Here is a 12,833-nt window from a genome sequence, read left to right on the forward strand (position 1 = left end):
GCGTCAGCAATGTCCTGGGAAAAACTAGTTTAGAACAGGGTGTTTGTAAATACCAGTTTAGACTGGAAAAAATAAAATTATTAGAATATACGAATAAAAATTACTGCAAAATGTTTAGCAATTTAATAACAGTTTAGCAGTAAAATGGTCTGTTTCATTTTAATTAAAGGAGAGAAAAGAAAAGAAGAGCCTCAGTCTCAAGCTGAATGCTTCTGCCTTGGCTACCCAAAACAGAAACTGAAACTCTGAATTTGGGAATTCCCCTTCTTTGTTTATCAATGAAAATGTCCTACAAACAAAAAAGGGGAATTCCCAGATTCAGATGTTTCAGTTTCTCTTTGAGGGAGATTGCCAAACTAACTGTCCAGGCCAGCACTCTGTCTCTTGATGCGGCTGGCTGGAGTGCAGCTGAACGGAGTGATTACAGAGATTCAAGTCCAACTATTTCAACATGAGCAAAGGTAGAGGACCACGTGACCTAATTCCCAGCTATTTTGAGAAAGTTCATGAAGATGGCCGAGAGTTTTAGATGCAAAAATTGCAAAGACAAAGTGTGTGGGAAGGCAGATCATACGAGGACACATTTTGCAAAATACAGTGGGAAGAACAACAGGACACGAGTATCACTGACTTTGACTAAACATATGCAAGTATTAAAATCAGAATCTGGGGATGAAGGTACAGATAATATGCATTGGCATTGCCAAGTACACCAGAAGAAAGTGAGATTCAGGTCAGCCACAGATGAGGAGGAGGAATTATCATGGTTTTTCAACTACAAATGGAAATGTTTGTAACAAAAACAATCATAGGAATGAAACAAAAGCTAGACTTGAAAATTGTAGACTTTTTTATTCTGTAACATTCCCTTTTCTGTTACTGGGCATGCAGTTTTTCAAGCAATAATGCCAGGTTGCAAAGCACCCAACCAAAAGCAATAGTGGGTGAACTGTTCGACGCAGTTACTGATGGCTTGAGGGTGTAAGTACACAATGAATGACATGGAAAAGCACTTTTATCGATACAAGATGGCTGGAGTAATATGCACAATGATAGTTAACTGTGTGCAGATAGGGAAACCTGTGGTTTATGTATCTGCTGTTGATATTGGAAGCAGTAAGAAGACCGGAAAGTACTGTGCCACATTGACAAGAGAAGCCCAGACATTCACAAATAAACTGTATGGTTGTGTTGTTAAGAACTACGTGACAGACAGTTTGGAACAAAATGCTGACACTTTGGTTATGTATTGATGTGTATCACATTGGCTCAGTCTACTTGGACAAGATCTTACACCAAGTGCTCTGATGAAACATGTTGTAGATTTACAAAAGTATTTTCATAATCACCATCAACTTGGAGCCTAGTTAAAAGAATGCCAAGGATTGGTAAAATCCAAATTCCTGGTGACACATGATGGAACAGTCAACTAGCATGCCTGGAAACATACATTAAAAATTGGCTGCTTTCTCTCAGACTTGTGAGTGACCATGAGACAGAACTTGAGGATAGAGTGGTTGTTATAATTAACAATCCAGGGATTTACCAAAAAGCAAAGAACTTGATTCGTCAATTGAAACCAGTTGCTGTGGCACTTGGCACACTCCAAAGGGAACGCATCAACAATTGCTGTTGCATGCAATGTATGGTTGGATCTGTTGATAAATGAACATCTTGCACCACACAAAGCAAAAGCACAGAAGAGATTTCATGAGACAATTACTCCTGTACACATACCAGACGACCTACTTCATCCAAAAACATACAGGAAAGAAATTGTCAACTGAACAAGAAGAAACTGCAAGGCAGTGGTTGTTTAACAAAAAGTCCTGACTTTCTGCCATATTTACTTGCATTTAAAGTAGAAGAAGCTCCATATCCAAAATCATTGTTTTCTTCCATTATCAAGGAAACAGTTTCCTCCTATAACATGATGGAAGAATCTGAAGAATGCTGATATTCCAACTAGCTTCATAGAATTGGTGGTGCAGTTGCATCAGTGTCCAGCAAGTTCAGCAAACAAACTTTGGATACATCCATTCAAAACTGAGGAATAGGCTCATTCTATCCATTGCATCAAAGCCGGTCTTGTGTCACAAAATGCTGCATGGCCAAATGGACCTGGAATGGTAGCCTACCACTCTGCATGCTTCTGATTGCTTAATGCTTCATGCCTACAACGCTGCATTATTGTTGTTTTCGTATAATCAATTTTTTTTTATTATTGAAAACTGAAATATGAGTCATGGCATGCATACCTGCCTTGAGAAAATTCTGAGCCAACATCTATACAGTCATTCCAATGTTCAGTGTTATAATTATAGTATTACTCCAATTGTAGTTTTTCTTTTAATTTGTACAATCCTCAATCTCTGAATCTACTACCTTATGTAAGCACAATTTCAATATGTAAGTAAAATTAAGTGTAATGTGGTGTGCATTTAAATGAAACAGTTTTTAAAATAGAAAATGCCTTAAACTGGGACAAAGTAGTTTTTCCTGGGGCGGTTAAAACTGTGATTTTTACCTGGTAGAAAACACCTCTGATAAATACCATGCCATTCCTTTACCTCTGTCCCCCTGAGAGAGGTCGTTCTGGCCCATAATAATACATGAGCTGAATAAAATAAGGTCTTTCAAGGATACTGCAGGAAACTGCCATCTCTGTCACAATAGCATCACAGCATCTACACAACAGTGAGACAGAATCAATGGAAAAATTGTGAAACTTGAGTTATTTTCTGAAATATTGGTGGTTAGCCATTAAAGCTGTTTATCCAGATGTTTTAGAACATTACTATTTTATGGTTCTGTCTGTGAGATTTTATAACTCAGAAACAAAGGATTTATATGAGTGATTTTCTTTACTTCTGAATTCATGAAGACATTGCGCAAATACAGGGCCAGAAGAGAGGAGAAAGTATTTTTTATTTTAGCAATTTAGTATAGTGACCTGTGTAAAGTGAAGTTTTAAAAGGCATTATTTTAGGGACACAGATACGGTTTGCAGCATTGATTTTTTTTCTATATGAACTGTAATGAGCTGTCATAGTAACTCATTGGAGAGAAGGAAAAACTTAGTGTAGGAAAAACTTTTCTGATTTAAATGTGTCTTGTGTGTTATGGGAAGAGCAGGTACAAGTCCATGTATTTCTTGTTATAGTGAGTGGAACCTTTGTCAGCCAAGTTGCAGTGTTTTGGTAGTCATGTTGGTCCCAGGATATTAGAGAGACAAGGTGGGTGAGGTAGTATCTTTTAGAAGTCGGTCCAATAAAAGATATTGCCTCACCCACTTTTCTCTCTTTAAGCAGATGGCTATTTATTCTCAGATATACTTAAAAAAATAAAATAGTCTGGGACTACCTAATCTCAAACATATTGGTTAGATAATCTTAGAAACATTACCTATGGGATGGACAATAAAAAAGGCCATTGGATTATTAGTATAGAACAGGCACTGACTCAGATTATAACCTCTGAGATTCCTTCCTTGGACTGATCAATGGGACAGTCAAATTAGAAAACATTCCCTGGTTAACAGGGCTCTAGCAATTTGGTTTAAAACTTGGGAAAATTAACATGTGCTTTTTTACCTTCTTGACCTCCACTGAGGGAAACAGGCACTTCTGATCCCCCATGTTTTCATGAATGGAAGGTGATAAAAGAGGAGAAATTTCTGTGTAATAAATACCTATTCCACAATCACAGCTTTATCATTCTTGACGGGCTAAGAAACAAACCTTTCTCTTGATTCCTCTTCTTTCAAATTTTGGAAGGGGAAGATTGAAAACGAAATAAGTCCCGAGAGAGATGACTGAATTACAAAGTTACCCAACAGAAAGGTATAACATAAATAGTCTGACACATTACGTATTCTCAGTAAAACCAATATAGAAGGATTCTCTGTTAAACAACAAGAAGTATTTCATGTGGATATTGATATGAAAGAGTGGCAGAATGATTTTTAAAGCACAAAGCTGTGTTAGTGCCAATAATCTTATCAAAATTTAGTATAAAAATAACATGCTGGATTAGATCCTCTCCAAATTATATGCCAGGAAAATAAGTACTACTAAAGCTTGCTGGAAGGAGTGCAATCATGAAGGTATCGTAGAACATACAAGCTGGTACTAGTCTAAGCTTTGAACTTTTTTCATGTAACATAATTTCCATAGTATAGATATAATATAAAAGGGATATAGCAATCCAGTCACCCACAGTTATTCTGGGGTTTGACAGTCAGCGATAACACGTACAATGTCAGAAATGGTCAAGAATTGTTGTTGCTCGTGGCTGGTAAATACTCAAATTCAAACCATGAAGTGCCTCCTATACAGCATATCATATGGTTACAAAATATATGGCATGGAGCGGAAATGGAGAAATTAACATACTCCTTTAAAAACAAAATCAAACAGTCTTTTGCAGTGTGTTCTCCTTTTCTCGACTGCACCTCAACTCATCCAGGATCCCCATGAGATTCTGACAAAGGCCTTTGTGGTCACTCTTGGAGGTCACCTCCTTTTATCTCCTATGCTCCTCAGGGAATTTCTGGCTTACCCACTTGGTCACGACTGAGAAATCAAATCTGATAAAAACCTGTGTTAGGATCATTATTTGTTCTTTGTTCTCTATTGTTGGGTGGAAGTTGTTGTTTTATTTGGATTTTTTAAAATCTGCCAATCGGTATGGTTTGAAAAGTTTTTATTGTAGAAATTACAGCATAAGGAAGCTAAATTTTTCTATATTTGTGATGGGTTTAAAGGAAGAGATTATTGGGGAGATGATATCGGTTATATATGCCTAAATTGTATTCTGACCTCATACTCCTCCTTTGCTTCATCAGTACAATAAAATAACAACTATGAAAAGAGCCTAGTCCTAAAAGTACACACGTAAACTGTTCTTTAATAGGTAAGATGGTTACTGATTGCTCAAAGCCAACAATGATCCTAAGCTAAAGCAGTCAGCCTGCAACTCTGTAATGGTTCATTGAGCACAAATGTTCATTAGAAAAATTATTAAATGTACACATTTATTATACAGTAGGAACACAGTGTAACAATACATTGTCAAAAGATTAATGTCTTTGGCTGTGAGAATGAATATCTTGGCTTTGTCTCCTTATTTATGCAGCAGCAAGAGACCATTCTTTTGTAAGACTGTTCTATTCCATTGACATTATCACATAACTAGACCAACCAATTCAAGGCCTCTACAATAGTCACTACCAGAATTATAAACCCTTCATCGCTTGTTGCCGCTAGCCCCAATAAGGTATTACATTCAGCAGTAGAGTAATAGCTGTGAAATATTTTTGAAAATGTATATAGATGTAATACACTTTCCTAAATAACTTTTCCAAAGTGATTTTAAGAATGTAGAAAACTGCAAATCTTGTGAAAATGTGGCCTCTGGCATTAGCAGTACTGTATACCCTTGTAAACCAGTGGCATCAGACCTGGTCCAGTAACAAGACCCTTCTCGTATTCCATATCATGGGCTTTAGGATGCATGTATAATAATAAATGAAGCCAAAGGTTTTTATGCAAACAGAGAAACTAGCAGCTCCAGCCTCAGCTCTGATTCTACACCCTGATCCAAAGACCACTGGAATTAACAGACAGGCTGGGTTTTGGATTAGGCTCACAGCACTGCACGATGTGAACGCCAGTGTTCCAGTTAGTTTCTGCCCTCAGAATGCTGGTTTAACTTCCACGAGACGAATGGGAATTGGGTTCACTCATTTCAAGGAAATTCATTAGTTACTGATAAGAAGCAGTGTGTAAGTGCTGTGTATTGTTACCTATTAGAACAGCCTCATTCTCTTTGTGTTAATCAAAGGTGGTTTTATTTTAATTTAAGAAATGAAACCTGGAATATTTAGCATAATCCCTTGGGATGGTTTTGTTCTATCACTAGCACTGATACATTTTGAATACAGAACTGTTTTGTATTACGGAATCATAAGAGAGTTAATCATTTCCAGGTATGTTGGCTGTTAACCCTTTCACTAAAGAATTGAAGGAATCCAGATTTTATAAAGCACAGCAAAGTGCTTCTGGCATAACTGTCCCTCAGTATGAATACCATATTCTCTTGGAAACCCTTGCAATATAACTTAACCATTATTGATGGATAGTCTTTTGATGGCTTTTTTTTTTTTTTTGGTCTCACATCTGTTTTGTACTTACAGATGTTTCATAATGCCTTTGTAATTATGGTTGTTTACAGGATGCTTTCTCCGTTGCTTTGTCTGCAGGTGTTACAGGGCGCTCAGTTGATAGCTGTTGCCTCTGCGGATCCTGCATCTGGGGGCGTAGATGGATCCCCACTCCAAGGGAGTGATATCCAGGTCCAATATGTCCAGCTGGCACCAGTGACAGACCATGCTGCTCCTAATCAAGTATGTACTTTTTCCCATTTGAAAGTACTTTAAAAGATGCAAATGCCTGTCAGAGAAACTGTTTCTGTCCACAAATATTCCATTTCCTTAGGGTTTATAATACACAATTTCTCAACTCTAAAAACGTCTCCTATAATGAGTGCCTCCATTTATAAACAGCCGTTGACTACTTTTCAGGCCTTGCTTGATGCCTGTAGAATATAGTCATTTTAGTCATCATTATTTTCCTGAATCAGTAAAAGAGGAACACAGGGTGATAGGACAGGAGGAAGACGCTTGCCTGGAGTCATTTCAACAAAGCTGCTTTCGACATCTGAGGTTTTCAAGTCCAGTATTCTTGAAGGGCACCTGCCCTTCCTGCCTGCAGTTCAATCATTTTGATCTCCTGCTTGGATTTCCCACATCAGCTGCAGTGTTAGTAACAATAAGCAAACACTTGAGGCTCTTGTTTAAAATGGAGGCTTTATCCTTCACGCCAACATGACTGTTCATGTAGCTGGCTATAGAAAATGCTTGTTTTTTCTCAGGAAATATGAAGGTTCTAGAACTCTGCAGTGATCTCAGGCCGAAGGCCTCCTGCGTGATGCACAGCAACCTGGACTCCAGTTGGGGTAAATAGAAGTTGAGGTTGCTCAGCACCTTCCAGTTGGGGGAGCAGAGGAGTTTTAAATGGTCATAATATTAACTGTTAAGTGGTAGGCATTGGGCGTGACTTTTATACGAATTTTGAACACAGAGGTGTAATAAGCAAGGCCTGCTGTTCTTAATAGGCACTGACAGAGTATTCCATAGTGAGTGGAAAGAAACCCTTACTGGGTGTGCTGGAAGTGTGCATATCCAGATGGTATGCAAGAGCCATAAGCCTTGACGTGTAACCTGAAGCTGGTCTATTGTGTCTAGGAGCCTTCTGGGATTTTTAATGCCACTGTAAAAAAAAAAAAAAAAGTAATTAAGTATTTTTATTTATAAACCCTCTATAGGCCCCCCTGAAGGCCTCTGTGTGCCTAAAATAATATAGCAAGAACTATACCTTAACAGAGAGGGAATATATGGCTCAATAAATTATCAAAACAGTGTTAGAACAAAAAAATTCCAATACATTCTCCACCGTAACATACAGTAAATAAGGACCAAGATAGCGGTTTCACCAATGACCACACAGCTCTTCCAAGCAAAGTACACTAAATCTTAGGGCAAAAGCATGACAGAGAAAATATATAAAAACAAAAAAAGGTCCTACATGCTTATTAAACATACCAGAAATTGCTCATCTTCCACATGGGTAGGCGCTTAGACCAATATCCTTGCCACCCCTTTAGCAAGAGGTTGGGGCCTCCTCCTGCATAGATGGTCCTGTCCGTTTGCTCATTCACAATGAAGGCCTGGAGTCTGTTTAAACGCAGCCAAATGTCTTTTTTTGTCTCTTGGTCTCTGTAAAAGCCAGTTTGAAACAGTATATGCAAACCACCTCAGGGTGTGGTACCTCTCTGGAGTTTTTTACAGTCTTCGGCCTGGTCTACACTAGAGACCTATAGCGGTATAACTATGTCACTCAAGGGTGTGAAAATTCCATACCCCATGCTCAACGTAGTTATACTGACCTAACTCGCAGTGTAGACAGCACTATGTAGACGGGAGAGCTATTGCTGACAAAACTATTGCTTCTCAGGAAGGTGGGTTAGCTAGCATCTTCGTTAAAGCACTACAGTGGCACAGATGTGCCGATGCAGCATTTTAAGTGTAGATGTGCCTTTAGCAATTCATTTTAATCACTTCCCACTGGTTTTAGTTCGTGGAGGAGCTGTGGTAACCCTCCCCCATGGAATAGAACACAATCATACATAAACCATTCATACATTTAAAACAACGGTCCCCGAAGATACTGCATGGGATTGCAATATCTGTCACAAATGTCACAGACAATAAGCATCTCAGTATGGGTTTATTGCTATATTTATTTATTTTAAACCTTTAAAGTGCCATGCACACTTCTGGCTCTGTTCGCATAATAAAATACTCCTGCATCATGCATTCAGAGGTGCTCATTTAATAGTAAACTACCATTCCAGCTCTGGGCCCCAGAATGTTCCCATAAGTCACTTCCCACTGAATTTGTTAGGAAGCCTTTTTTTGTGTGTGTGTGACATTATCCTCCCTCTTGACTGTTAGCTCCGACAGGCAGTTGGTTGTTGAGCCCAGCAATAAACATAGGCATCTGTCTTCCACACGACTGACAACCACAAAAGGGAGTCACTCTCTTTCAGAGACACTTTGCATTGTTAGGTTTTAACATTGCGGCTAACCACAGAGATTTTTACCAAGTTGTAGATAAACTGAAAGGAATGTGAAACAAGAGTGGTATGAAAAGAAATGCAGAAAAGGCTAAAAATAAGTTCATGGTAAATATTTTCTAGTTTACACAGACTAAAAACCAAGGAGCTATAAATGTAAATTAGTAAAACCAATCTACTATTTGCATCACCTTAAAAAGCATGGATTACTCAAACAAATAACCAGTTTGGCTGAAATGATGGAGTGGTTCTGCATCACTAGAAATGAACCAATTGGAGAAATGGAGAAATAGTAAATGCACATCTTAGCTCAGTAATACAGCAGCACCCTGCATTATTTTTGTTTCCAGAAAGTTCTTTGCAGAGATATTGTAGTAGTCTCAAATATTTAGAATCTATATCCAAGTTTCTTAAAAGTGGGGCTCATTTTTGTCTTCCAGGGGCAAAGTCCAGTATCCTGCACAAATTCCAAATTCAAAACATCATATAGGAACACTTGCTTAAGGTCTGAAAATCAGGCCTCTGATTTCTCACCTTTGTGCCCTCCAAACTGTGCCTTATTGTTTATGGATACTAGGTTGCACATACGCAATTAGAGGCAGAAGTGAGGCTCCTTTGAAATTAATCACTCATTTGAGTTGAACTGAAGCTGATATGAATGCCCAAATGTTTAATATTAGTTTCAGTTTATTCAAGCACATTTTTGTACTTGCAAGTTAATTTCAGGCACAAGTGTTAATAACTAGAAGTATGACTGCTTATTTGTGCTCACAAATCAGATACTTAGACATCTAACTACTAATGTTAGCGGTGCATTGCAGGCACAAAAGTGCAATTGCATGTATAAAGGCAGAGTAGAGATCTGGCTGATATTCAGGGCCTAGGAGTTGTTCATGTACTTTCATGTCCTGATTGCATTCTTTACTTCTAGAAAGTCTAATCATTTGTGACATATACATTTGCAAGAACGAAATGTGCTAATATCAAAGAGTATTTTTTTCCATTGAAATCTCCTGATCTGGGGTCAAATTTTGGTTAACATGGGGGGAAAACTACACAATGCAAGTTCACATGCAAGTCAAATAGTCTCCTACTTCTGGCCTGATAGCCTGAATCTTGGATATATAGTCAGTGCTTGTGTTATAAATACTGTTTGGTTATTTCAAATAACATTTTTTTCCCCCAGGTGTTTGGGTGGTCACTTTAAAGCTTAGCTGTTGACAAGCTGTTAGCATTATTTTCCTTATTGGCACTGTTATATAGACAAGTAAATAAGCAATCAAATGACTCGTAAAATTCCTCAGGAAAAAAAAACCATGGCTACATGTAATTACTGGCAAGAGACCACACAATAGTGGGCAAGAATTAATTTCACAGTGAAACCTTAATTTAGAAAGAAAGCTTTGACAAGTTGAACCTCACAGTATTTTTATTTGAATAAGCCAGGACAGTATAGCAAAGTGTTTGGGTAGGAAAACAATTAGCTGTGTTTCACTCCTGGTTTCTCTGAAGCCCCATACCAAGCTCAGTGAGTGCTGATGCTAGTTTTTCCTTATTAGGAGAGGAAGGGCAATAAATAGGTTGTCAAAAGTATCTTTTTCTGTATGGCAATGTTGCTACTCTATTGCTCCTGCATCCATCCCTGTTCCCAGAACATCAGTTGGTTCTAAGGTAGATCTTGTGTGACAGTCCAGGTTTGCTTTGCTTCATGCAGAAACTCTGTCACAAACCCCTGAGCCTCTCCACATAAGCTACTCACTTGGAGGCTTACTTGCCTGGACCAATATGTGAATAACTCACATTCTTAATGCAAACATCTTTTTTTTTTCTTTTTAAAAGTAAATCAGTTGTATTGGTTTTTGGTTTGTTTTTCTTTGAATCCTGTTCAGACAGGTTGATTTCCTCTCTATAGATATGGAGAATTCTTGGCCTTCCTTCTCTGTGAAGAATTTTAGAGGGAGAAAGTTAATTTCCCAGAAAGTACCAGGATTATTTACAGTACTTTTATTCTTATTTGGCCTTGTTTATTAGGTGTGAATTGCACTTAAATGTGCCTGAGTCTGATGTTGTCTGAGAACCCCAGGAAGAGTATACAAAAGGGCCCATTGTACATGGTGAAGATGGAATGCTACTGTGCTAACATTGATATAAACTCCCATTTCAACTCCATTGTAGGCTTGGTCCACACACAGGTTTTGGATTGGTGTAACTATTTTGGTTAGGGTTTTGATTTTTTCACTGAAATAGTTATACTGGAACAATCTTTAGTGTGGATGGAGTTATACCAGTATAAAGGTGCCTTGTAACAGTAGACAATATTCCCCTTCCTGTATGAGCATAAAGCACCTTTATACCAATATAACTGCAGCCACAATAGGGAAACTGGGGGGTTATACTGCTTAAACTGTACTGATACAAATATGTATTGTGTGTACACAATACACACTTCTTTTTAATTTCCTCTGCTTTAAATCCTCCTGTCCATTGTCCTTTCCAGGTTTTTTTAAAAAATTGGGATTTACAATTTCTTTTCTGAGCAGTTTCCTAAGTATTTTATTCATTTTAGATGGCATTTTACCAAAACTCATAACTTGGTTTGACACTAATGGTTCTCCTACATTCTCTGCCCATCTTTGGAAAAATAAACTCCTTTAGTTTTGGACACATTAGGAAGATCTGGTAATTAAAACAGAGATTAATATGTGGCCAAAAGGAAGGTAATAAAATATTTAGCATAAAAAAAAGGTATAGTGATTTAATAACACTTAGCATTTTTGTGAGCTCTATGTTTTTCAAAGTGCTACACAAACATTTACTCAATGGTCATCCCACCACCCCTGTGAGCCAGAAAGCAACATTATCTCTTTTGTTGAGGTGGGGAGGATGAGACAGTGAAGCACCTGGCATCCAAGGCCACACAGCAAGTCAGTGGTGAGGCAGGGACTAAAAATCTTGAGTAACTGGCTTTTAGCATCTTCTTCAATGTACTTGCTTGCATTGAGAATTTTAACTTGGGCATCATAAAGATGTGTCACATGTTCTTCACTTACCGAAAAATGAATGTATTTTTGTCCTGTTTCTTTCCCTAGAGCGCGGATTCCCTTCAATCAACTATCCAGCCAGAAATGCAGATAGAACACGGAGCAATTCAGATCCAGTAAAGCAGGAATTGTGGAAACTGCATGGATCCAGATACCAGTGACCACCGTCAGAAAATAAGGATTGCCGCCCACAAGCAAAAACAGGAGAAAGGACTTGACCATCAGACTAACAGACATTTTCATATATGCCTCCTATAAATATCACAGTTCTCTTGGCTTGCTTATTTTTACACACATGGCTAGAGCCTCACCTGGTGTAAATCAGCATAGCTCTGACTTCAGAGGAATTACATCACTTCACACCAGCTGAGGAATTGGCCCCAAAAATTGGCCCTCAAAATGGTCATCCCTTGGGTATTTAAGGAAAAAATATTCCCTCCAGGAGAGAAGAAAACCCTAATTAATCAAAACTTTAAAACCGAATTAATGTTCCATCCCACCGTTTCTTCTGTCAATCATACCACTGTATGTCCATAGCTCTCTTATCAAACACATAGCTGCTTTGCAGTACATGCTTTATTATGTATAGGAAATCAAGAGCTCAAATATTTTTCATTGTTTAAATGGTTTTTTATTTGCTATGGTGTTTATAACAAAAAAAAAAAAAAAGAGAGAAAACATTTAAAAAAAGAAAATCTCCATACTGCAAGTATTAGCCTTTTGCTGGTGATTTCTGTTCAGTGTAATGAAAAATTGTATTTGCAAAAGACTAACAATTTTGTTTGTATTGTTGCTTAACTACTTTTCTAAGGAAAAAATGCTATCAAATGCTGTAATTATGCATTTCTAAAGAAACAAATAAATGAGTATTTATGAACAGTGTAGCTTCCCCTTTTCCCCCTCCCCCGTATATCCATAGGCGTGAACACATTTTTCTTTGGTTATTTTTATAACGTTATAGCTATGAAATATGTATAGATATCTGCTGTTGGTAGGGGCATAGAACCAAATTCAGAGGTGAGTCTGAGACAAGTCTACAGGCAAGATGAAGTCTAGTCTTACTTTGGTCCCACCAGATAGGCATGACACTGTTAT

The 12,833-nt window shown here is 37.9% G+C and overlaps 1 protein-coding gene across 3 annotated transcripts in view; it reads left to right on the top strand.

The window, feature by feature from the left end:
• BANP (BTG3 associated nuclear protein) overlaps positions 1 to 12,599 on the top strand; it is a 212,774-nt gene extending 200,175 nt beyond the window's left edge. For 2 of the 3 annotated variants that reach the window (XM_067539973.1, XM_067539974.1), the window contains 2 exons: positions 6,263 to 6,406; positions 11,787 to 12,599. In XM_067539973.1, the coding sequence (XP_067396074.1) occupies positions 6,263 to 6,406; positions 11,787 to 11,858 (216 nt within the window). In that variant the 3' untranslated portion in view covers positions 11,859 to 12,599. Of the gene's footprint in view, positions 1 to 5,136; positions 5,278 to 6,262; positions 6,407 to 11,786 lie in introns of those variants that run through there. The other variant, XR_010918296.1, reaches the window with a different exon arrangement.
• The last annotated feature ends 234 nt before the right edge of the window (positions 12,600 to 12,833 follow it).

Source organism: Emydura macquarii, unplaced genomic scaffold (genome assembly GCF_026122565.2).
Source record: "Emydura macquarii macquarii isolate MOO-44397 ecotype Brisbane River unplaced genomic scaffold, CSIRO-AGI_Emac_v2 contig_561, whole genome shotgun sequence".
Lineage (NCBI taxonomy): Eukaryota > Metazoa > Chordata > Testudines > Chelidae > Emydura > Emydura macquarii.